Source organism: Leptinotarsa decemlineata, unplaced genomic scaffold (assembly GCF_025532065.1).
Source record: "Leptinotarsa decemlineata unplaced genomic scaffold, Ldec_3_MD MMD2_tig00001064_RagTag_RagTag, whole genome shotgun sequence".
Taxonomy (NCBI): Eukaryota; Metazoa; Arthropoda; class Insecta; order Coleoptera; family Chrysomelidae; genus Leptinotarsa; species Leptinotarsa decemlineata.
The window spans coordinates 2,108,802-2,136,796 of record NW_027412558.1 but is presented as its reverse complement, the minus strand read 5'-3'; the positions used below and the strand labels follow the sequence as shown (position 1 = coordinate 2,136,796).

General features: G+C 34.7%; 1 protein-coding gene and 1 long non-coding RNA gene across 7 annotated transcripts in view; one reads left to right on the top strand and one right to left on the bottom strand.

Annotated features, from left to right (window-relative positions):
- Positions 1-27,995, bottom strand: part of LOC111510052 (uncharacterized) — a 344,477-nt gene that overhangs the window by 94,175 nt on the left and 222,307 nt on the right. For all 5 annotated transcript variants that reach the window (XM_074175514.1, XM_074175512.1, XM_074175511.1 and 2 more), the window contains one exon: positions 9,506-9,639. In XM_074175514.1, the coding sequence (XP_074031615.1) occupies positions 9,506-9,639 (134 nt within the window). The remainder of the gene's footprint in view (positions 1-9,505; positions 9,640-27,995) is intronic.
- LOC141482384 (uncharacterized) overlaps positions 1-27,995 on the top strand; it is a 223,051-nt gene that overhangs the window by 72,837 nt on the left and 122,219 nt on the right. The window lies entirely within an intron of this gene.

Genomic DNA, 27,995 nt, shown 5'->3' with positions numbered 1-27,995 from the left:
GGTCAGGGGCGGTTTCTGGTTCGTTACAATATGATTCAATCATTTTCACTTAATGGTAGTTTTGAAAAATTGAAACCAATATTTCCGAATCAGTGAATGAGGATCATTGATCGAAATTAAAAACAGAAATGCCTAGTTTACTAAAGTAAATCTGACAACATTGCGTTTTATGTCGTAGAGTGTAAAGGAACTCATTCTTAGATAGTAATCTAGACACTTGCGTGGAAGTTCGGTAATTTCTTGCTGATTTATGGCTAACTTTATTTCGATATTGTCGTGTGTTTCAGCATTTCCGTGAATATAGAACAAAATAGAAAAATGATTTGACCTTATTTTCTTCAAAACCAAGTCGTATAATAGTAGTATATTTCGAATTATTTTGTTTTCCACATGTTATAAACGAATTAAATTTCATCTGAGGTGAAATGATGGTGAACTGTTTGAAACGTTGACTACTGAAGACGTCCATAAGAACTCGGGAATCTGGTTGAGATATTTTGACGTCCCCTCCATACATCTTGCATACTTTAAAACTTCCATAACATGAGGAATCCCAAGAATAAATTGTCGTTTCTACACGTGACGACCGACCACATCTAGTTCTAGAAAACAAGTTACATAGCACAGTGAATTAAAAATCCAACCACCACTAATACACTAAGAGGAGAGTAATGCTCTTTTGTGTTATAAATTCGATGTCCTCCTCTAGATACTGGAGGACATCGAAAGAGATTTTCAACAGATTTTTTATTCCTAGAAGCAGAAGAGAAATCCTTCTTACCGATACAGACTGTCGAAGTGGATATAAAAAGATTGAGGTGTGAGAACACTATTAAAAACAAATCGGAAATAGCGGAGCATGTCTGGACAAACATAAAGAAATACATCTATTGATGAGGACAAATATTTGGAACCAACATCTATAAAGCTTCGAAAGAAAGCCGGAGGTAGTTCTGATGCTAGCCAGACACACTTACGAAAATATATGGAGGCTGAAACTACTAATGATGTATTGGTTCTACACCAAACGGTGGTTAAACTCAGGATAACATATGCGTTTTTGGTCTGGTAGTCAGAAATGACACAAATGACTGCTATCAACAGACTGAGCAGGGTGGTAAGGCTTTGTTGTTTGGGAATAACGGGAGCAATGAAAACCACTACGACAACTGTATTGAAGACATTTTTGAATCTTCTTCTTTGCATCTCCTTGAATCACAAAGAGATGAAAATGAACAATCAACCCGAGAATATGCTCTACAGAAATATCTGGTACACAGACGGGTCGAAAACCAAACTGACACGGAAACTGAAATTTACTGTTCGGCGAAAAATCTTCACTTAGTAACCCTCTCGGTCAATAGACTTTAGTCTTTCAGGTTGGAGTGAGGCACTGATGAACCCAAAAGTGCTGCGAAAAACTGTGGAAAATTGCGAACAGGAATGCTTGACTCCATTATAGGTGCCAGATCACACAAGTATCACTGGCAACGAAAGAGTTGATGAGTGTGCCAAAACACGGAACATCAACTCCATATGCATGTCCTGAACGGGAAAATCTTGCAGAGGGTCCGCTCGGAAAGAAAACTGAAAAAATGCGTCAAGAAAGCAGGGATTAGCTCAGACCATACACAGAGCCACTCATTGGTCATTGTCCTTGAGAAGACATCAGAACAAGATAGTGCTGTACAAAAAAGACCTCAACAGCAAAGAATGTGAGAGGCGCTGTGAATCACAGGAGACAAATGACCAATTCAAATTATATCTAGAAGAATATATCGTAAGTTCAGCAAGGAGCCTGTATGAACTGGTACAGGTGAAAAAGGTGGGAAAAAAACTCAGTAAACCTATAAAGTGTTTTCCGGAGACTTGAAAGAAATGGATAAGCTAGCCAACTCTCAAGTGAAAAAACAACATTAATAGGTCCAAAGATGAAATTATCCCGAGTTGAGGGTGAACTGACCCTGCTACTTTACATCACGGGGCTGCACACAGCGATAATGTTCCTTTTAGGTGGCTCTGGGTGTTATCAACATATCCTACCCAGAAGGACGAACATGAGAGTATAAGCGGATTATAGAAATTAGAACCGAACCAAAAGTGATTGTTTTCCCAAATTGTTTCTCGTCACTTCCCTACTGAATTTGATTTGTTATTCATTGACTTACTTGTCATTTTTTACTTGTTAACTCCGGCGTTTCCCGTTATGACGAAGACGGATGATCTTGTTCGTTCGGCATGTTGTTTGTCGCGATAACAAGCAATCTATGTAAATGCAAAAAGACAACCCAGCTCCTTTAGCGCTCTCTCTCACTCTCTCTCTTCGACAGTATAAAAGGAGAAGTGAGACTTGGGGTTGTATAAATTGACACAACTCCTGTTCGGTGGCTGGATAAGATAACTGCATTAGTGATGTACTGTCGACTTTCTTTACTCTGAAATTTGTTATAGTACAGTCAAAACTCGTAAAGCTTTAACACATCAACTGCTCTTAAATTCAGTAGAGAAAAATTGGTTGAATTAATGGTAGGTAAGCCTGATTTTTCTCATTCTCATTTCTCAAAATTGAAAAGGAAAATACTAAGGATCTGCTCTACTCTAGACGAATAAAAATCAGACAACAATTGAATCTAAAGAAAACTGTATGAATCACATTTATGATGAGCAGTTTTTCTGTAAGTGATTTCCATTTCGAAGATTTCAGTCAATAATTTAAAGATTTCATTTTTGAACAGATTGAACTTGGTAAATTTTTACGATTTAATAATTTTCCTAAATATAGATAGTTTGTTAGCCATAGTAGTAATGAATTGTTGAAGATCGAGTAACAAATAGTCTGCCAAAAATGTATTGATTATATCGCTAGTGGATCCTTATTGGTGTCTTACTAACTGTGTGTTACTTTTTCAGGACATTACCCTTTACAAGAAATATTTTTTGAAAGATTTTTCAATAAATCTTCAGCCGAAAACTATGTAGACGTCATTCATAAGAAATAAAGGTATGAAACAGTGTACACTACAATAACAGTAGACATTACAATATTTAACAATTAATGAACAATTTCAACAATTTGTGGCACGTTAAGTTACAATAAACAACAAAAATAATTCAAACTATAATTATCTGATAACAATTATTGAAGATAAAGATAAAGGCAGATTGCTTTAAACCAATAGAAACATGCTAAAACTCGGAGCAAAACTTCTTATAAATACTATTTCAAATTCCTCACCAAGTTTAACCACCACAGATTTGATATCACGACCTATTTTCAGAAAATTTCACACTCAACTTCATTTACTTCAATTATGACAGAAATACACAACTTTATTATAGTCTATTTCAAAAGAGTGTAGAGTAATAAATCATGAAGTGTCATAAAATTTGCCTGAATTTCGTTGTCGTCCATGGGCGTAGGCAAATCTTAGGATTATTAAACTTAATAATTAAAGTAAATTAAAAATTACAGACATAGATAATAATAAAAGGCCATTTTTGGGAAGTAATTTGGTCTAAAACTAAGTACCTACATGTATTTAGGTAAGTAAAATTTCTTAAAAAAAGATTAAGATTAATTTTAGTGGTTCTTGTAAACTTATTTAATATGCAATTTGGGTTCATATACTTGAGCATGATTTCTCAAAAAAGGGTTAACACTTAGTTCCGAGGTGCCATGTCATTATAATAATCCCTTTTTGACCCTGCCCACCAATCATGCAATACCTATTAAACCCAGGTAATTAAGAAAAAGGGTTTAAATATATTGTAATGGTGTCTTAAACATTCGAGTTATAATAGTAATTGTTACTACACCAATTAAACGTACAGTGATATTGTGATATAGAAATAGTGAAAAAGTTATAAAATGGGGACATTTACTCCAAAGAAAAGAAGTGTAAAAAATTCTCCGCTATCTGTTTGCGAAAAAGTTATAATTTTAAATGTATATGATTGCATAAAACACGATCACCCTAGTTTGTCTGTGCAAGAAAGTGTTGAGCGATGTGCCCGAATGATTGGAATTGGACAGTCCACGATTTTTAAATTATTGCGAGAAAGAAAGATATCAGGCCAGGTAAGTCCATGCAAGAGAAAATCAGGAAGACCAATAAAAATCTTAGATGAAGACACCAAATGTGACATTCGAAGAAAAGTTCATTCGTTTTATTTTAAAAAGGAAATACCCACTCTTGAAAAAATATTTATCGAGATAAGCCAAGATAACGATATTCCTTTGATATCCAGAAAACTTTTATGGAAAACTTTAAAAAGTATGAATTTTGCCTGGGAAAAGCACAATCGAAAGGCACTATTACTGGAAAGTGATGAAATTGTTTGCTGGAGACGAAAATATTTGACAACTATAAAGCAGTACCGCAGAGAGCAAAAGAAAATTTTTTATCTTGATGAGACGTGGATAAACGAAGGTTATATAGTCAAAAAAATGTGGCAAGATAAAAATATAACAAGTTCTCGCCAAGCTTTCATAGAAGGCCTTTCGACGGGTATTAAAGTGCCTTCGGGAAAAGGGAAGAGGCTTATAATTGCTCACATTGGAAGCGAAGACGGATTTTTAAAAGAAGGTTTGTTAAGCTTTGAGTCGTGCCGGACGGAAGATTATCATGAGGACATGAATTCGGATGTCTTCGAAGACTACTTCGGGGAAATGTTAAAATTTCTTTCAGCTGATTCGGTCGTGGTTATGGATAATGCAAGCTACCATTCAAGGCGCTTAGAGAAGGTACCAACTTCAGCTTGGAGAAAGCAAGAAATTATTAACTGGCTGTCAAATAAAGGTATTCAGTTTGAGACGAATTCAGTAAAGAAGGAACTACTAGCCATAGTAAAACAACATAAATCTCGCTTCATGAAATATGCCGTAGAAGATGTAGCAGAAAAGTATAAAGTAACTGTGCTGCGCCTACCGCCATATCATTGCGAATTAAATCCTATAGAACTTATATGGGCACAAGTTAAAGGATATGTTGCAAGGCACAATACCACATTTAAAATGAAAGATGTCAAGGTATTGTTTGATCAAGCCATTATGGAAATCACATCAGAAAACTGGCAAAAAGCAATCCAGCATGTTTTAAAAGAGGAAGATAAAATGTGGGAACTGGACAACTTGGTCGATCAGGTGGTTGACCCTATAATTATAACACCAGGGGATGATGACAGTTCTTCGGATGAAGACTATACTGATGTAGAATAATTTAATTGAATTGTAAATATACTGTAGCGGGATAAGCAATCTGGACAGAGACCAGTGTATCAGTGACAGTGACACTTTTGCTTAGGTTAGGGTTTAGAATTAAGGGTTGTCTGAATAATTATTTTCTCGGAAGGTTCTCGAAAATTGTACCTAGTAATCTCTAGAACATTCAATTAGGGTATAAATAGAGTGTTGTTAAACGTTAAGGGAAGTTCACAGTTTTAGTATTGTTCAAGTGTCAAATTGTAATAACGTATCCAGTAAAGTTCTTGTCGTTTTTGTGAATAAATTGATTTAAAGTCCCCACAAGTGTTTCAATACGTAAAGTTCGTTCGTGTGTGTTTGTGAGTATTTCACGATTTCGGTTCGTATATATTTTATTGTTACATTTTATATTTTTTTAATAACACTGTTCTGCTGTATTAAATTTTTATTTCCTTTAATATAATTTTTATGAATGCATATTCTTTTGGCAATTATCCCACTAGCGCGCCTCTGGCTCAGTATTTATCCCTCGATAACAATGGACAAATCCCTTAAAACAGGGTGATACCTACCTGCTCTTTATGAAACGACATAATTTTGCAATGCGGACTAGGGAAGTGACAGAATTTATTGACGGATCACCCTGTAGCGCTTTTGAATACTTAATGAGATTTTATTACTCTACACTCTTTTGAAATAGACTATAGTTGACTTCGAATTCAATTGGTACTGAAATGCTCAGAGAAGTCAAGTCCAATCTCTATATAATCACAAATCTCTGTGTTGAATGGATTTACTTCAATGTCAACCCTATCTTGAAGAAAACAGTCCGGCCATGAGAATCATGAGCAAGTTTTCAAACGTCGAAAGTTTGCTCAAAAGGGCATAGCAAAACTTATACTTAAATCCAGCGTTGAAGCGCAATTAAAATTTCCCTCCTAACCTCACTAATATAATCTATCTGTTTTTTTTGTATGCTTATCTTTACTCCATAGATGGCGAAACTATCGATCGGTTTCAGTTCTGGTTCAACAAGTAATGTCGTACTGTCAACTGTCAGCGATTGATTATATCGCGCATTCTATTGTGCGCAGAACCAGTACAAATATAATATTTCAATAGTATTCCGCTCACTGGAAGATATTTTCCCCTTATCTTTTCCGCGGAAATTGAAATTTTCTCTCGTAGCGCACTCGAGGCGGGAAAATTCGAAATTACGACTGGTCTATATAATGTCTCCGTCTCGCTTTTCCATAGCCGTTTATTGCGAGATGCCGATTCGGAGAATTGCTTCGTTTCCGATGGCATTTACGCGAGTTTTGCTTTCCGATAGGGAGAAGCGATGATTGAACTGTTATTTGCTAAACGTCTTCTGGCTGCCTATGAATTATTAACTCGGCAATCTATTTTCCGGAGGTTTGCCTACGGATCGGAATTATTCTGTTCAGATTTGGGAGAACATTCGTTTAATTTTTTGTGTGTTTATCTGCGACTGACTTTGATGGAATATTTATTTTTCCACGAGTATGATTTATCATGCGGAAAGTAGAACTTTTCAGTACGACAGAATAATTTGAAGGAAATATGTATATTTTGTTCACAAATTACGTCAGTAAATTTGAAACTCTTCGACTGATTACAACATTGCAATATCTACTTTTGTAAACGATTTCCTTCTCTAATTAAACTTAAAGAAGATCAGAACGTATGTTTACGAGATGGGTTAGATTGGGCATAGTAGAAGTAAATTATTTTTCAAGAGCAAGTACGTATACAATTTAAGAAAACCTGTTTAAATAAGATATAATAGACTGTGTAAAAAGGTAAGACCTCATTAATCCTTAGCTCGCACAAGTTTCGACTTCTGAGGGTTGTCGTTCGTAGGGGTACGACAGCTGGTTAACGAAAAAACTATAGATGACCAAAAATATTTTTCAAATATGAGACTTTATGACCTATCAGAATCACCAATAACCCAAAAATACGTGGCTTTCATCTGAAATCGGCGTTCAAAGTATATGTAGGTAGACATTTTTATACAGTTATTTGATTGTAAACAATTTTCATTTCATCTTTTGTTCTTTCTATGGCTAATTTCGTTTAAAAATACTTTCCGTGAAAAAAAAATCATAAAAACATAACTAACATCAATTGATTTTTTCCAGAGCATTATTTTGATGGTGGCTTCCGAGGGGGTTATCGTCAACCACGGAGTTGGCCGATTCTGAGGCAAACAACTCCATCATTAAAAGGCATGGTTCATGGAAATCCGCGTCTGTGGTGAAATCATACATTAAAAATTCATTCCAAATAAAAAATAAGTTATTCGTTATATCATGTTACAAATTTTTCTATGCTACAGTACGGAACTGAAGTATTAAACAACTTCTGGCAAACCAACTGCCTTTGTCCATAGTTCAATTCCAAAAATTCACCAAGTTTTTTTAGTGGCTCATCTCAGAAGAACCACTCAACGTTGAATCTCCGTAATGCTATACATTGCATATTCAATTTCGATGTTGTTATTCTTAGATTAATTAACATAGGTATTACTCCACTGAATTACTTTAAAAAATGGAATATTTTAAATGATGAAATGAAACAATAGAAAATTCAAGAATGACAGTACTGCCATGGACATAAACTACTCGCTTTTTGAGATTATTTTTAAACTTGAATATGTAAAATAACATTCAATGGAGAAGGCCCTTGTCAAATGTGAAAAAATAACCATAACGATGATCTAGAATTTTAAAAAACGACAAAACAGTGGAACCTATTTCGAAAACAAATTTTCGTTGATAGTAAGTAACGGAATGTTTTTTCAGGAATATATTACATTCCGTTTCCTTTATTTTAATATTATCACCACATTTCCTCGATATAAACTGTAGCTGCTACCCAATTCTTATGGATAGTTTCACACGATTTCGTGTAGGATTATAACATTTTGACACGATTATGTCTTAAGGTCACGAAGGAAAAGTATAATTTGCTATAGTACGAAATTGGCACAGTTTCCTGTTTTTCGGATCGATGGTAAATGCGAATCGATATGTCAAAAATAGACTCTACGAAGAGATGTTGTTGCTTGCTATTGTAACATTGCAACTGACACGTTGCACATTTCACCAGTGCTAAATGTATTAGGTTAATATTTTATAGATACACAAATAATATTTCAAAGGAGGATCACTGTCAAAGTTTTATTGTTTTAACACCTTCATTGTTCAGTTGGAAATTGTGTAAAACTTGATTTCTTCATTATATTACCAATCTGAAAAACACAACTCTGTTTAAAAAAATCCAAATGCATTCGTTATGAAGGAGATTGTTTAAAACCATTCGAAACGTACTTTTCAAGTTATCCAACAACCAACTCATTCATTTCACTTTTTATATTTATGAGCTCGAAAATAGTATAGAATTTGGCGAAGTCGCCGATGCTTTCTTTAGGTTGGAACATTTATGTAATTAATTTTGAGTCATAAATTTATTTTGATTTGTCTGTATTATTTTGTATATTGCCATCGATATTATCAACTTGAAATATTCGCCAATGATTTATGTGTGCAGAGACAACCTTATACACGAACCAATAAAATTATTATCGGAAAACCAAGCGACACTCAGCTAAAACCAGCTAAAACAAGTCTCCTCATTGACAGGAAGAAAGCTGCAAGCATCAGAGGCCCAAGACATCCTTCAAAAATGTTCGACTACATGTGGTCTACGTTGGTGATCTTAGAGGTCTCTATCGTCTGAACTATCATATTTGAATTGTCAGTAAACTGTGTTCCGTCTACGTTCGAAAGATGCTGCAACAGCAAAGCATATTCTTTGTGTCTGCCGTGTTGGTAAAATTTCACTGTGGCCATCGGTCCTGAAAAATCATTCACTACACGAACAATTCGGCTTTGTTGAAAAACTGGACTTGATGAATAAAATCTGTTTTTTCCATTAACCAGCAGTCGCACCCCTACGAACGAAAACCCTCAAAAGTCGAAACTTGTGCGGGCTAAGGATTAACGAGGTCTTACCTGTTAACGTGTGATTCTTAACACGTTAAAAGTTATGAATTATATCATTGAAATGAAAAGCAAACCTGGCTGAAGTATATATAGGTAGTTGTTTTTAATGAAAATAATGCTAAATAATATCTTTTAGTGTCATTTTATTGAGTAATAGGAATAGTATAGCGCTAAAAACCTTTAAAAGAACACCTTTTCCTTCATTCTCGATCAGTATGAAGTTTTACCAACATTTTCGTGATTCTTCGTCAGGTTAAAAATATCAACCTACCTTGCGAATTCGCTGGTGAGCAACTTGAGCCTGGACCGGCAGCGGGCCGCCTCCTGGAGCGCCTGCTTGGCCCGGGTCTCGCTGTCGGCTCGCAGGCGACGTTCTCGGTCAGCATCCCTCTGAGCTGATTCCCTCTGCAACAGGAAGGAACGTATTTATTACCCAAGAACGTTTTTATGGAAGTCGTTGATGGAATGTTTTATTATTCATGATATTGCGGTGGTGTGGGGATGAACGTAGGGACGGAGAAGGGAGGATGGAACAGAGTAGATGCGCACTGGAAGTGTTTGGTGTCAGCGGTGGGATATACCAAGTAACCAGTGTCGACTTTTTTTTTTGGGTAATCGGTAAGTTTTATGTCGATGGATTGGTGGAATTGAAACGTTTCCAAACTGGATTTTTGCACAGTGTGATGGGAAAAAGGAGTGATGATTTTAGAAACCATTTTTTTCGAAATGAACTGGAGTCGATTCTCTCGATAATTTATTTAGTGTGGTCGACAATGTTTCATGATTGTTAGAGGTTTGGAATCCCGCTTTCTGAAATGTGTCAACAGATTGGAACTATATGGAGAAAAAATAAAAGGATGAATGGTATATCAAAACTGTTAAAATACCAGAAATATTATCGTGAAACACTAATTTGATAAGAAAATAAATTATTGTGACTTGAAATGAAAACGGATTAATGAGTGAAATATCAATGATATGTAAACAATTAAAATAAAAAGGGTGAAGATGTTTAAAAAAAATTAAGAAAATGAAAAATAATAAAAAAATGTATACAGAAATTATATCCGTTTTCATAACAAATATCTACCAGAATTCGTTTTGAAAAAAGTAAAATGTAACAACACTCAAGCTTCCGATGGCGCAATATAACATTAAATCGTCAACTCTTTCTTCCAAGAATAAATAATCACAATTGAATTTTTATTAATTAGTGTTTTAATGCACATGAAGGAACAAAAAGAAACAAATCTTCTCGAAAAAATCAACAATGACGCACCGAGTGGTAAATTAGACAAGTACCAATTATCCAGTTCCATTGTTGCGAAGCATATTTCAAATCATTATTTCAAGTTGGGGATGAACTTCAATAATCTTTGCTTTTTTGGTGTTCTGTGCAAATATTAGCTCGATATTATGTTTTTCCGAACCGTCGTTAAAGTGGGTCTTTTATTTTTATACGTTCTTTGATGATATTTTCTTAGGGCGTCATTATTGATGTTTACTTTTCCTTGTTGTTTCGCCCCCTCAGAATCGAGTTACACGGTGTCGATTTCAGCGTCGCTGTATCAAGATTTTTTCATTCGTTTGCTCAACCCAAAATAGGAATAATGTTACGTAATAGAACCGGAAATTTCTAATTCTTCTGGGGAATAGACAGGTGCAAAAACATTTATTAACAACCGCTTCTGCATGCTGCTCACGAGATTTTCAATTACGACTGCTTGGTTTAGTCTGGTGTGAAACATTCTGCCTGAGCCATATTTTCGGCTGGTAAATCATGTTCATATTCTCTGTTAGACACTCATCTGCTTGTTTGTCCTAAGTAAGTTCAGCATTAGTTAGAACATGGTAATTGGTATATACCCAGTATCTCAGTGAGTATTGAGGGATTCTGCTTATTCAACATCATTAACATCATGGATATAGAAGAAAAACTCTTGTTACTCAGTCTTTGGATTTTTTGAATATGGATTACGAGTATGTTGAACCTGAATAGATGTCTGAATTGGGGAGTCGGTTTGATCGTTCATCTAGCTGCTTGGTTTTGTTGTGGTTGTCGATGGGTTTCATAAATCTGTAAGAGAGTTCAAAACGGACTTCAGTTGGGCTAGATGATGAAGACACCAAGATACCTTTCAAAATTGTAAGGCAATATGTGAAGGAACTGTTGAATTTTATGTCATGAATGAAAAAGTGTTGTTATTTTCCGTTTCCATTGAGGACATTTCTTTGGAGTGGAGGGAATTAATGTGGATCAGGAATGTATGGAGACTTTCAAATCCTTCAGCTCATATGACTAGGTAATCATGAATGATTTGAAGCATAATCGTAAGTAATGTTGGCTTTGAAAAAGAGAGATTTTGCTGGACGTAGTGACTGATGAGATTGAGATTGCCTTCAGTACGATTACTGTGTGTGAGAGGGGACTATTGATAAAAAGGAATGTGATGTCAAAGTTTAGAAGAGTTGGACGTTGATGAAAGAGCATAAATATATGCCTTTTTCAGAGGTGGAATAGAAAGTGATTTCTTGCCAGATTAAGTCAGAAAAAAATGGCTTTCTGAAAACTATCCACAAAAAGTTTCCATCAAAGGAACCCTCCACAGATATTTGTGATACCAGTATGTATTATATTTGGAATGTCTGCGAATAATTAGATCTTCCAGATAATCGTAAGGGGCGAGTCATTGTCCGCTTAGAGGACACCTGAATAAAATGAGACTGTACAACGGAGACCTCAGCTGCAGACTATGCAACGAAGGGATAGAAACAGCTCTATACATCTTATGAGAATGTGAGGCACTGAATCACAGGAGGCAGGCAATATATGGACGTACGAAATTACGTCCAGAAGAATATGACGACTATCAAACACGGAACCTGTACAAACTAGTACAGGGAACGAGACTGATGGAATGGGTGTCATGAGATGTGAGAATAAACGCAATAAGCCCAAGAGGCTGCAGTGTTTTCTGAAGACTTGGACAAGTCAGATATCTTCCAAGGGACCATAAAAAAAGGGCGAGCCTTTGATTCTACTGACCTTACGATTCATATTCTGGAACACTTGAATATCCGTAGACGAAAACTCGTTTGTACCCTGTCCCGTTAAAATATGAATTTATCGCATTCAATTGAATGGCCTAAAAATACTCGAAGAAGCCGAGAATGCGGTTCGAGAGTTATTCTGAACGATAAAAAGCCGCATGTGCGTCCAATTAAAATAAGTATGCGGTTTACATATAGTAGAAGCGAGACTTCTATTATTATGAAATACTGCGCAGCAGGTACATTCCGTACAGCGAAATGGTAATGCTCGCGCGAGAGAGAAAAAATTAATTACGAATTACGGTGTCGTTAAGGCTAATTCGTGCGAGCGATGGAATAATCCGGGAAAATTTGTCGATTTGTTGAAAATGAAGTGTGGTAGTTTCATGTTCGAGGATGGCTGCAGGGTGTTCAATACCGATATAAAAAGCAAATCTTGGAAATACTGAGCCTACTAGGACGAGTTGAACATAAAACCAATAAATGTGCAGACGATATTTGGATCCTACTGCTCTACGAGGGTTGCCTCGTAGAGCGGTATTAGAGAACAAAAACAAATTTTAATCATCGGAAATCACCTTATTGTTTTTCAAAATATTCCCCATGAAGATCTATACACTTTTGCATGCGTTTGAACCAATTGTCGAAGCACTTTTGCCACTCTGATTGAGGTATCTCCAAAACATGCATTCTGAAGGCAGCAACTGCTTCTTCAGGTGTCGAAGAACGTTAACCCCTCAGTTTGTTTTTTACGAGCGGGAATGAAAAGAAGTCATTCGATGCCAAGTCAGGACTATATGGCACCCAAAACATCAAATCGATGTTTTGGGTGCTCAAAAATGCAGTTGTTTGAGCCGATGTGTGAGAGCTCGTATTGTCGTGGTGAAGAGTGATCCGTCTTCGCGGTTGCTTTTCCTGATTTCTTGGAAGACAACTGGTAAACAAATGGTTGTGTACCACTCAGAATTGACTGTTCTGCGTTGTTCTAGTGGTACGGTTGCGACATGTCCAGTTTTTCCGAAAAAAACAGGCGACCATTTGCTTGGAAGTGCTTCGTGCGTGAACAACTTTTGTTGCACCCATACAGTCGACTGCTGTTAACTTTCGGGCTCATACGCGTAAATCCACGATTCATTACCAGTCACGATGTCATAGAGTGCGTTTTGAGCTTGAACCTTTCTACTTGACGGATGATATTCCTTATGGTCGGACATGCTCTGAGTTAATATTTAATTTTAATGGCATTTGTCAAAAAGCAGAAGACTATTTTTGGTATAATCAAACCAAAATTTTGATTGGATATAGCCAAACTTCCGTCAGTAAACAGTAGTGGTGGAAATACTGGTTTGACGAAGGAACCATTTGGATTGTAAGGATAGCTATTATTTGAACTCAGTTCTATAGAAATATCCAAATATAAGAAATCAATACTTCAATCGTCAGATTAAGAAAAATATGATCTCATTCTTGATCTACCTCCAAGACAATCTAGTTGTGAGTTATTCCTAACATTCAAGGGTTTTACTTCCTCGGAACAAAAAAAATTGAATTATTCACTAAAGAAGGTCAAATTGAAAAAATACAATATTAATCCAGACCTGACTCTTCTTAAAGTTAGAATTGGAAGTTAGCATAATCCGTGCAAGCAGCTTCATCGGACCAGTATCTATCATTGGCCAATCCTGGCAGAATCTTCCAGGATTGGCTCACTCCAAGCCTTTTATTCACCCTTAGAAGCTTGATACCAAACAGTTGTTGGACTGCAGTAGGGATGAACTACGATGTCTAACAGACCTTCTTACAGGTCACTGTCATTTGAATCATCATATGCAGAAACTCGTACTGTCGGAAGACAGTGTGTGTCACCTCTGGCTGGAATCAGGTTTTCAGAGTTTGGCAGAGCCGCACTCTTATCATGTGAGCTGAAAGATCCATCAATATATAAATTAATCGGTTTCCTTAAGAAGCTGGTTTTATTTGGTCGAGTGTGAATAGGTGTGAGCCACAATAAACCCTTGCGAGTTGCGATGGAGGGTCGAATAGACCTTCTCACTTTTGACCTAACCTAACCAAGCGTAATCAGGAGACTAAAATTAAATGGAAACTCAGTTAGATGAGCGAGAAGTCCTGGACCACATTGGTGAAAAAACTTAACAAAATGAATATGATGAACTTCCAGGAAGAAGCTACAGAAATGCATGTAAAAAACTTCTTAGTTCAAATTTCTGGGAATATCTCCCCTCTTTATTTTGTCTGTTCAATGTTCCTGGACTATTGGCAAAGTAATTTGTGTATGCGAATGAATCTGTTAAAGATAGTTGTTCGATGTTACTAGACGTTCTGTCGTTTGTGTTTTGGTTATGGTCGGTTGTGAACGGCTTGAACATTCAGGACGATGAATGGGGGCACTTTGTAATAGCTATTGATAATACGGTCGAAATTAATCGTTATTCAAGAGAAATAGCGAAGGATTCCAAATAGTTGGTATTCGAAAGTAAACATTCGCCAACTTTGGGGAATACGTTCGAATAAGGAGACTCGAAACACTTGTAATATGTTTCAGCATAATAAGCCCTTTCTTTTGATGTGAAAAGAGATGGGAATTGAATATTTTCCATTTTTCCAAAACAGGGAGTAAATTAAACTGCATAATAGTTTGTTCCTTCAATGTCTTTAATGTCTTTAATGTCAATGTCTTTCATGTCAATGTCTTTCAATTTCATTAACTCTGCATTAAGTTTCTGAGTGATACTACTTTTTTGGGAATATTTAAATGAATTAATTTGATACATAATTCTGGTCACACTACAGGGATATTATTACCTATTGCCACAAGTAAATGCTGAATATTAAATAGCGAGGACAACAAGTTCAAATACTTGCCCAAACTGAATATTTTTGTAATTTATGTCATTAAAAAACTCATCTTCTTTGTGTGCTAACTAGAAAACCAATTAAATACATTGAGGATATACTTTTACTATTGTTTGAAAACATTTTTGATAACCAAAAATAAAAAACTAGTAATATGTTGACCGAATTTTCTGACTAGCAATATTTTTATTATTATCTGTAGACGAACATGAATTCTTAGCTGTTAAAAAATTGGTAATATACTGAGATGGGTAAAACACATAAAAAAAAATTACGAGATAGAATAGAGCTAATGTTGATATTATACATAAGCATCAAGTTTACAGAATTTTAAGGATCAAGAACTACCTCAGGTAATAAGTATGTGAACAGAAGTATAATTTCTATGAAAATTTTTTGCCAAAAAAATTATCCTATCAAATTTGTCTATTTCTAGTCATGTGTGTCGAAATAACCAATGAAACCATCATTACACTGATAACTACCCATGGATAGTTTTCACGGGTAGTTATCACTTATGTCATGACATTGCTAAGCAACCAACACAATAAAGTTGTTTGACATTTCAGTAATTCAATTTATTTCGAAAATGTCACTTCCTCGCTTTGGTGTCTATGCAGTAACCTAGGCAAATACAGCAAGATCAACGGAATATCATTATACGAATTGTTCTTTTAATAACTGTGTGTTCAATAAATAATTTTGTTCGAATTGCAAAAAATTTTCTCACCGAATATCCCTCGAACATTGATAAATAACTCATAATTTTATCACAACTTCCTCAAGCACGTTATTTTAGGTAACATCCCTCCGCCTTCGGCGTCGGGATGTTACCAAATAACGTGCTTTCGAAAACTGTGATAAAATTATTTCGTTAGTTATCAATGTCCTTGGGATATTATAGCTGAAAATATCACATTTGTATGATTTTTACTTTCAAATCATTAATTGCCAATGAAACATAGATCATTTGCGACCACAGAATCGTTTCGAAAGCTTCGCCTCATCTTAGTTTGAAATAATACAACAGATACGTCATGAACTTTAGCAAAATGAAAAGGTATCGTTTTTCAAAAATTCCGCCAGAAACGAAAACATAGTCATTGAGATTTATTCGATAAGTTTTATTAAAAGTGTAATGATTTTAGATATAAAACAAAAATTCTGACATACAGTTTAAATCCACTACTTTTCAGTTGTAAAATGTTTCGTCTATAGCTGCTTGTTATTTGAAGATATACTCTATCTATCGGGGGGGGGGGGCAAAATATGTATAGATACAGAAGCTTTATATTAACTAGATTGTTGTTGATGAAGATTGAGACATAAATCTTATGTGACACACCCTGAATAATATGAAAATATAGTCATTTTGAGACTAATTTATATCTAGAAATAAGAATATCCTCTTTTGAAATTGGATACTTTTTTAATTGTGACATCTACAAACTACATGTTCAATCATGACAGGTTTATAGTTGGCCATGGATATTATTCAGTTACTTTATGTGAGCTGTTCTGCAATTCCAAAATAAACTGATCGATATTAGTTATATTTATATTTTGTTGGTCACATGTCAGAGTGTTCAGAAATATAATTTCACTGTCCATATCGAATTTCATGAGATGGCGAATAAACTTAAAATGGGATGCGATTTAAAAATAAGAGTAGTACTGTCGGTACTTTTTTCAGAAAGCTAGTGAACTATTTTCGAATATAACACTTTTTTAATGAATTGTCTGGATATAAATAGAACTCAAATATAATCAAGGAAATATTCTAAAAAAAATCTTGTTTCATTGCTTCACAAACAAATGTTTTTTGGCATTTTTTTGGAAGTGTGAATTGATGTAGAGAAATCGGGGACATCCAGGAGATTGCCGTGAAAAGATATCTGGTAGGTAAATGATATTTTATAAATTTCTTTATTGTGTGCAGGAATATGGATCATATTTTTTCTCCGAAAATTGACGTTATGCACATCTGTCCTATATACAATTTTTCTATATAAAAATTCAGGATTTTTGAAATTCAGTATTTTATAGTAAAAAGTGAGAGCGTGTAATTTGCGTATGTTATACATACTCAACCATCCCGCGTCTTTCAGCTTATGGGAAATTCTTTCTCTCCTCCTAATGTGATACATCATTGGAAGACAACAATTTTCAACTTTTTGGATTCGACGTATGTCATTACAATCTATACATGAATCATACACAATGTCACAGTGAATGAAATGGGACAATATCACAGTATCGCTCAATATTATTTTCACTTCCAAACTTAAATACATTCTCTGCTGATATACCAACTTCAACGATGCGTAGACATTTCGAAGTTTTTCCGTAACATGCTTTAAAACGTAATTTAGAATCTATGAGTAATCCTAAATTTTTGCAGCTGCATATCAGCCCCTAATATTATCTGCATTTCACTCAAAGCTTCATGTTTCCGAGTATCTGTACCAAATAACATAGCAGAAGATTTATTACATTTTATAGATAAAAAATGATCATTAGAAATATTAAGGAGGATTTCTAAATCACAATTGGTGGTTTATATATTAGCTTCCCTCTTATTTTCCAATTTAAATGCACAATAAATTTGCGTGTTACCGGCAAACATGTGGTAATTGCAATATGTCAGATGATTATGAAAATTGGAGGTATACAATGTGTATAAAAGTGGTCCCAATACACTACCTTGTGGAACCCTTTGGTAAACCACTATGGTGTTTGATATTTTGTTTTCTATTTTAACGCAGTGAGTTCGGTTTGAAAAATATGATTTGAGAAAAGAATGCCAATTCAATCCCATAGAATGGCACAACTGATAAAGTTGAAACGAGCAACAAGGAACGAAAACGAAATAAATAGAATTGACTAGAAAATGTGATGGAGAATAAAGCGACTCAACATTAGAAAAAACAAGAATTTCGGGCCGAAAAAATGGAAAAGTGGAATTACCACTTTACTAAGAAGTCATGCAGTATGTACAGTTTCTCATAATTAAAGTATGAAGTGGCTTTTTGTAGAAATGGATTCCATTCAGTGAGTATAACAGTGAAATTTCTCGAATCGGATATAGAAACAGCTCGAAATACCGAGCGTTTAATTGCGACTAAATCAAACCTACATTTCCATTTTGTCCACATCTGTACGGGTACTTGTAGCTGGAAAACGCCATGAAGACCGTCGATTCGCCATTAAAGAACGAGATTTAAAATGCACGTCACATTCGGATCCATTTCCGAAACACTCGTACTCCCGTTGATGGTATCGCGTAGGGCCTTTGCGAACAACTGCTGTCACATGTCAAATATAATAACATTCTTGTTCGGTCGAGCCTTCATTCGATTAATTAATTCGTATGAAACAATCTAGTAGTCGGCAATGTGTGCGTTCGTCGGTTATATCATTCGTATGAGATGCTTGATATGGGTCGAAATACTGGAGCCAATTAAGAGTAATCAAGCGAGGCTTTGACGAGGAGTATGGACATTGTGGAGTCGGTGGATCGGGGACCAGACTAGTGTCATTGACAGACTGTTTTGCGGTGTGTGTAAGAATGTAAAAACTGTGGTTGAGACTAGAGATGAGGCATTTTATGGAAATGCAACGTAGGACAAACTTTCAAGGTTACTCTTCGGAATGTTTTCGACAAATGTAATGAAGTAAAATCTGAAATTGACAGTAGCCTCGTGTTTGTCTTGACCAATGCACTCACTTCAGAGTCACTACTCAAGATGCCCGACTACTGCTAGAGCATATTTGTTGTTCTCAAGTCGTTCTGGTTTCATGTATTCTCTCAAAATCATCGATAAAACGTATTGATATGTTTCCATTGTAAATGACGCAAACACTAACTTAAATCTAGTCTTTTATCAAAAAATATAACCAATCAATGAGTTCCGAACATAATCATCGAAGAGCAATCGAGTTAGCTAAATTCAGAATGAGGATGATTGATTTATTCAATTGCATTATATATGATCTCTTGGTTCAGGTGGCATACCTTTATATTTTATTAACGGAATCCCTTCTAGTTACTAAATAGATCCTAAAATTTGTGAATGCGAAAAAACATTTAAAACTGTAGCCTATACTATTCAATCTGAAATTAGTAATCTGTTTGATTACATTTTTTTATGCTAATGAACAATTTTCATCAAATCAGCATGGTTTCACCCTGAACAAAAGTACTGAAACGGCACTGTATGAATTCCACGAACATGTCATAAATGCTCTTGATGGCAAACTAAGTATCTGTAGTTTATTTATTGACTTCTCCAGAACCTTCGATAACGTAAATCACATACTTCTACTTCAGAAAATGGAACGATATGGCGTGAGGGGAACCGCATTGAAATTAATGAAGTCTTATTTGCATGGCGGGACCCAAAAAGTAGTGATTCGGAAAACTCTAAGTCAGTCAGCAACTATTGAACAGGGTGTTCCACAAGCCTCAATTCTTGACCCCTTACTGTTTATTATATATGCGAATGACTTGTTGCAGTTCATGAATAGTCTCACAGAAATACATGTGATTGCTTATGCAGACGACACCAACTTCCTCATCAAGGAGAGCAATGCAATAGCACTTGCGGTAGTAACATGGGCAAAAAAAATCAACTATCACTTAACATCACGAAAACATCATTAATGGAATTCTCGCTGAATTCTGCTCATGACAATTTTAGCATTTTTGAGAACGAGGAGTTGTATGTTGAATCTTGCTCAACAACAAAGATGCTTGGCCTTACACTTGATTACCTGGATACCTCACATTGAAACTCTTTGCGACAAACTCCGCGGAAATTGATATGCGCTAAGATTTATGTCAAACCATTGCAGTAAACAAGTTTTGTTGAATCTGTACTATGGATCAATACACTGTCATATACGATATAGAATACTGAACTGGGGCACTGGATCGTCTGCATTGGGGGTTTTTATACTACAGAAATATGCCATTAGAACTATTGCTCGTATAGGATGGAGGCAATCGTGTAGAAACATTTTCAAAGAACTGAAAATACTCACCGTTGCGGGTATTTATATTTATGAATTATGCATATACATGTACAGGAATGGTCATAATTTTATATCTAATCAGCATGAATACCCTACCCGCTCTAAAAACTTATGAATACCCCATATGCATCGAACCACCATATACCAAAAAAGCCACCTTTTTCTTGGAGCAAAATTTTACAATAAGCTTGATGATTCGGTAAAAAACGCGCCAAATATCAATATTTTTAAATCAAGACTGAAAGCTGCTCTCAGAAAAAAATTGCTACACCCTTTGAGGAATTTTAGGTTAGGTGTTTTTTTTTATCTCTAACGTTCTTGTCACTATTTGACATTACCATTATTTTAAACTTTTTAATTATAACCATGACCATCAATTTTACTGTTTATTACTGTAGTATTTCCCGACTTTTATTTGTATACATATATTTGTCATCTTTTTATCTCAATTCTTTTAAAATATTTACAATAATACTTGAGTTTGAACATATATATGTATATGAAAAGCACATATTCTTTTGATGTTTTCCTTGTTATTGTACTGATAGAATTGTCCACTGTCAATCGCTTTTTATCGAATAAATCGAAATAAATGAATTATTATTATTATTAGTTTGTCAATGTAAACAGCGTTGGACATTTTTAATGTGGGAAAAGTCGACAATAATGAATAATACAATAATATCGTTCTCAACTCTAAAAAAAAAGTCACAGGTCAACTCTATACCGACTTTTTCAGAAGATTTTTCTTAGAGCTAGCCATGAAATACTCTTCGCCAATCTCAAATTCCATAGTCATTTGTCAAATTAGCTGGAAAATGTTCCCATAAATCCAATGTATGGTCTACCGCAAGGTTCACAATCCGGTCCTCTTTTTTTTAATTTAAAATGTCGTTTATCACATGAAATGGTAAGGCAGATTTTTTAAAAAGAGTCCTGAGCTCTCCAAGAAGTATATTGTATCCATGTCAAATAGACTAATGGTTGGAACAAATAGACTAATGGTTGGATAAATATTGATCAAGGTTTTCATTCATCATATAAAGAAGTTCTGCTGAAGGACTTCTTACCAATTTTTATACAAATCAAAAGGGGTCGTTTCCAACCATTGGTCTATTTGACATGGAACTACCTATACAGTTTCAGCCCAGAACATCCTTATTTACACCCCTTGAATGGGCAGACTTTTGAAACAGATTGCGGAGCTCTTTAAGAAGCTCTTTAAGAACGCTTTGTTGTATCATATAGTTTCAGCCCCTTTGAACAAAACAAAGTTTTTGTTTTATTCGAAACTAAAGCATACATACATACATTGTTGTACTATCAGGAATTCAATATGTTCAGAGAGAGGGACAATAAACAAAGCTGATCAATACGTTGGAGATAGCTTTGTGCCATCGACCGGAAATTAAGGTTCCATTAACAGGAAGTACATTGGAGAATATTACACCATCATTGACGTCGTTTTGATGTTACGGCTCCGAATCCAAACACACGTCGCTTTATGTACATGTTCAAAGAGCAAAGGGGGCTCTGAAAAGGTGATTCAGAGTTTATATCGGAACTAAATTGGGATTTTACTATCAGATTAGGTATTAGAGTATGCGAATCGTGTATTCGTTTCTTTGAGGATTCGGAATTGGGATTTCATATAAAAATTGTTTCCCGATGAAAGTACCCTAATAATCCTCTAACCTATTGAAATTGAAAACCATTTCAACAGGAGTAACGATTCATAAAGATTTTCCAGCACCTGGAAACTTTTACTATCTCATATATTCCCTCTAACGTATATCGCGATCTTCTTCCGTCTTCAATACACTCCACGCCATAACCAGTTGCAATTTCTCCTACTTCTAGTTTCCTTTGGACGAATAAACAGAATAGGAATTTGGCAACGAGCAATAATAACATTGAAAAAAAAGAAAAAGTATCACAAACTTTCAACAATGCCTAGTTGAAAAAAACACTTAAGAAATAAGCAGCGTATTAAAAACTCTCTGATGCTGAACAGTATAAGTATTTCCAATTGATATTGCGAATGTAATCAAAAGACTTTATTGATGCTAAGACAATCTGTTCAGTATATGTTTAGCTAATCAGCCATGGTTATTTGCAGACTATTTTTTTCAATGTGTGCTTCTTCAATCCAATTTCTGTAAGCTGGTCGTGTTTGTCCAATATATTTTTACTTCGACTTTCGGATTTCAACATGCATAGGATTGCATGAACTTCCATAAAACCAAAAAGTTCAATTGGTTGACCGTCCATATTTGGTATAGCAACATTCTATAATCATCTGCATTAATCTAAAAAATCTGGTGGTATATTCTTTCAGAAAAAAAGTATAGAAAGAAAAACATGTTCGGATAGCAGTGCTAAAATTTGGTCGATTTTTCGAGGAGAAATGTGCTTTCATTTTCACTTCAACTCTTCAAATTGTTGCGACTTTTCATATCCTGGAAGTAAAATTATGTTGATTTACGAAACTAATCTGTTATATGTATTCCAAATTTAGGGAAGAAGATAATCACATGGGACTGACATCATTCTAGGAAATGTCTCTTCCGACACAGTGTGGTCGGAAGTTCATTATTATCCCCAACAGGGTGCTTCGAAATCATTATCGGAGATCACAGACACCGAGATCAATCAGGCTGTTAGTCCAAATGACAAGCCGTTAGGAGTAAATAGAGTTTATGGTAAATTTTCCGCAGAATGAATTGTGGTAGAGAGGGACTTGGACTGGTGTATTTGGCAGGTTCACCCTTTGCTAATGAATTGTGAGAACACATACAGGGTGTGCTGCTCTAGTTTATATGTTTCTACAAGAACTATTGTTTGCTACATTGGCGTGAAGTAATCCACAGATTTCTGGCCACACATGCTGACGTAGAGGAAAATAAAAATCTGTGGTTGGGATACAAAATTATTAGCACCCGTACTAATATCTGTGGCTGGAAATACCTATTCACTATAGGTTGAACGTGGAATTATTAAGACTATTTGGTGTTTAACTGTTTTATAGAATCTTGAGTAAATTGATGCGTTGATAATCGTTTTCTCATCAACAATACAAATTTACGGAAAAATAAAATTAGAAGTATTAGACTTACTTTCCAATACCCCATATAGAAATGATATCCGATGATGTGCGTCCATCAAAATCACACAACTTCCATAGTTTCTTGAGTAGATTAACTTGATGATGACAGTTTTCTTGTCATCTAAACAGATTTCGAAAAAGACATTGTTGAAACAATCAGACTCATTTTTTGAGATTCCTTGTATTCATGAAAATCACACAACTCTTATAGAATCTTGGATAAATCGATATAGTGAAAACTGTTTTCTTGTCACCCATACAGATTTCGAGAAAAAAATTGTTGCAACAATCAGACTCATTTTTTGAGATTCCATGTAGAATTGGAACTAGACGATGTGCGTTCATGAAAATTACACAACTCTTATAGAATCTTGAAGAGATCGATAAATTGAAAACTGTTTTCTTGTCACCCATACAGATTTTGATAAAAACATTGTTGGAACATTGAGATTCCTTGTAGAATTGGAACAATTTTTTTATCGCAAATCTGTATGGGTGACAAGAAAACAGTTTTCACTATATTGATCTACCCAAGATTCTATAAGAGTTGTGTGATTTTCATGAACGTACATCATATGGTTCCAATTCTACAAGGTGTTTTAAAAAGTGAGTCTGATTGTTGCAATAATTTTTTTCTCGAAATCTGTATGGGTGACAAGAAAACGATTTTCACTTTATCGATCTACACAAGATTCTATAAGAGTCGTGTAATTTTCATGAACGCACATCGTCTAGTTCCAATTCTACAAGGAATCTCAAAAAAATGAGTCTGATTGTTGCAACAATTTTTTTATCGAAATCTGTAGAGGTGACAAGAAAACGGTTTTCAGTACATCGATCTACACAAGATTCTATAAGAGTTGTGTGATTTTCATGAACGTACATCATATGGTTCCAATTCTACAAGGAATCTCAAAAAATGAGTCTGATTGTTGCAACATTTTTTTTATCGAAATCTGTATGGGTGACAAGAAAACAGTTTTCACTATATCGATCTACCCAAGATTCTATAAGAGTTGTGTGATTTTCATGAATACAAGGAATCTCAAAAAATGAGTCTGATTGTTTCACCAATTTCTTTTTCGAAATCTGTTTAGATGACAAGAAAACTGTCGTCACCAAGTTAATGTACTCAAGAAACTATGGAAGTTGTGTGATTTTGATGAACGCACATCATCGGATATCATTTCTATATGGGGTATTGGAAAGTAAGTCTAATATTTCCAATTTTATTTTTCCCTAAATTTGTATTGTTGACGAGAAAACGATTATCAACGCGTCAATCTACTCAAGATTCTATAAAAAAGTTAAACACCAAATAGTCTTAATAATTCCATGTTCAACCTACAGTGAATAGGTATTTCCAGCCACAGATATTAGTACGGGTGCTAATAATTTCGTATCTCAACCACAGATTTTTATTTTCCTCTACGTCAGCATGTGTCGCCAGAAATCTGTGGATAACTTCACGCCAATGTTTCCCATGGCGAAATAAATGCTGAGCTAACCTTCCATTTATAATATTGATTTCATTTGATTGTTAACATGATGCTCTTTATTTATTTGTGAAGGTTTCATTGTTCATTTTTGTGAAACAAAATTCAATTTGGAAGGATATGAGGGAGCCAATGGAATAGATCAGCAATGCGCTGAATTAAGTTACTTTCTCTTGTTCCTATATAGGTTGAAATACAATTTTGACGTTGGCTCCTTTTAGTTTGAAAAATTACTTCTTGTATATTTTCACTCATTGAAAACCATTTCATCTGTTCATACCTTCAAGGAACTGAGCTATTCTTTCGGTGTATTCAAGTCTTCATAAAATTGTGTCGAAAATCCAAATACAGGAAATTTTCTAGTTGTCTCAATATACCTTGAGCAATCATTTTACTAAAAATCATTCAGAAACGCTGCAGAAAAGCTGAGGAAATTCAGGGTAATTGTTGGTAATACAATATTCAATTACCAGTTTTTGCATAACGTATGAACTTGACAAAGGAATTTAATTTTATCTTCGATCAAAAAACTATCTAAAATTGCTGCGTTAAAATACCGACGCGGACGTTTTTTTTGCTTGCATACTTTCAAGGGTTTAATGTGATCGTAAAGTGCCAAGTCAGACGACAAGAGAACGAGCGTAGAATAATTTATGAAAATATCGATTAAAGCAGCGTAATCTGACCAGTGGGACTCGCGCCAACGAATATTACAGCCGTTTTGGCCGATCGCCCGAATTTGACAAATTCGACCTCGTTATGGCAGGCGATAAATAAGTTATTAACTGTAATTTTTCAAGGTATGAGTGTAAATTATTAGTTAAAGTAAATTAGTGTTCGACCATTTGCAGAGGCCATTTTGTCTAACGTTATATATCTAGTGAGGGATTCATATTGTTTTTGAATTTTTACCAATATATAATGATCTATGCCATTAGAATTTTGCAACTGTATATTTTCCTAAGTACTTTTTTTCTTGCTACTATTATTATCTCCAATATTTTGAAATATCAATAGAGCTAAATACCAGAATAAATTATGGAGAGAATATTTTTAAATTTGTTTTGGAAAAAGAGCTTTAGATTACACAAACGTGAAAAACTTTCACATAAAACTTCAATAAACTCTCAATCTATCAAAAGTATATGCTTGGATCAATTCATCTAATGAATGTTTTACGGTCACCGTGAATCGAGTAGAATTTTCACTTCAGATGACATAAAAGTCGTAGTTTTAAGCGAGAAATTAATGTTTCGTCTTCTGAGTTATCCAAAAAGGTAATGATGTGTAGTTTACGACACTAAATTTCTAGAGGTACACCTAGGGATGGTATTTTTCCGTGAAAGTGAATTTATGTCTCAAAACTCTTCCATATATTGTGTATTTTAGGGATCCTGGGATCTATTTTCAAGTCCATAACGAATGTTTGGACAACAAACTAAATGGGAAATGAATATAGTTTCAAAAACTAAAAAACACGCTTTTGAAGAACATCGAACTAAAAAGTTGAGAATATTTTTTTTAATGAGCTTGAAACAATAACGAACGAAAAATACTTGTATTATTGTGCAAAAAGCGTGGGAGCCTTGTTCCATATTTTTTGTATATCAAGCGCCCGTCGCTTTTTGCACAATAATACTAGTTTTTTTTCGTTCGTTATTGTTTTAAGCTTATTTAAAAAAAATATTTTAACTTTTTAGTTCGATATTCTTTAATGTCATGTTTTTTAGTTTTTCAAACTATATTAATTTTTCAATTTTTAGTTTCGTATGCTATAAAATCGTGTTTTTTAGCCTTTTTAAACTATATTTATTTTATATAAATTTTAGGATCAATCAGCCGTATATTGTTTAAAAAAATGATCATTGATATTTTCCGATTCAGGAGAGGGAGCCTGAAAATCATCTACCAAACCCAAGGCAGCAGGCGCGCAAAGGAGGGTTACAAATAAGGCAGCAGGTGCGCGTGTTAATAAAAAAATACTTTTTCAAATAAAGAAATACATGTAAATTGAGTTCGAATTATATCAAAGAGGTTACGTACAGCGTCATCTGCCCGCGAATAGATCAATCAATAATGTCGATAATTCTGTCAGATACAGATCCCAAGCTTGAGTGTTACAAACAAACAAATATACATACATACATACAGGTAAAGCTAATGTGAAGCGTGTAAAAATGATTTTCATGAAATTCGATGTTAATTCAAAATAATGGGCTTTTTCTTTCAGTTTGTATTCGATACAAACTGAATATCTATCTGTGCAATATCTATCTAGCTCTTTGAAGATGTTTGATTTGATTAGATGAAAAAAAAGACAACCTAACCTAAGTACTGGCCTGTATGGAAGTAGTTGCCGTTTATACTTAATATGCAAACATATCGATTCGGTATATCTCCAAAAATGCTTTATTTTACAAAGATATTTTCGAACATTTCTTAACATTCTCAAAAGTTGTTCGATTCATTAAGATTTGGTAAAGTGGAAACTGGAGAAGTTTTTACCCTGATAATTATTCCAGATGCTGATACTCTGATGGCTTCTTCTGCTACTACGACTATATTAATATGCAAATGCAATTTAATTTAATTGAAAATTAGTGAAAGGAAAACAGATTATCTCCGAATTAAAAGGTGCCAAATAGAGTGCAGTTTCATATTACTTGATATGAAATGTCAGCACGATAATATGACTCTCCTGAAAGACTTCATTATGAAATTCACAAAAGTATGTTAGTGTAGTATAATAAAATTGGAGAATAAAGTGGAATTTTCTTCGAAACCAAAGCCTCAAAAGCTTCAAACTGTGAGGCAACATGCTTTATAACTAATCAGAAATTGTGATTAATCCTCTTCCGTAAAATCTTTATAATTGAGTGTTGAGAATTGAGAGGTTCGAATGTTCTTTGAATATTCAAGAATTCAACTAAGAGTACTTCTTTGTCCATACTTTACAAGTGTGTTTAGGAAGGTTCGGCAGGTGACAAGTACATTCATAGAGAATAATTGAAGGGTTAGATAAAAGTCATCTATTTGGTTTATGAGGTCATTCTAAAACAGTTTATCCATTTGTAGCTTGTCCCGTGGATCCTTTATAGTGCTTATTGCGCAACCTCTGCTGCAGACAACCAGGGATGCAATTGAATCCAGGTTTGTGTTTAATAAACCCTACAAAATACAAATTAAACAGAACACAGATT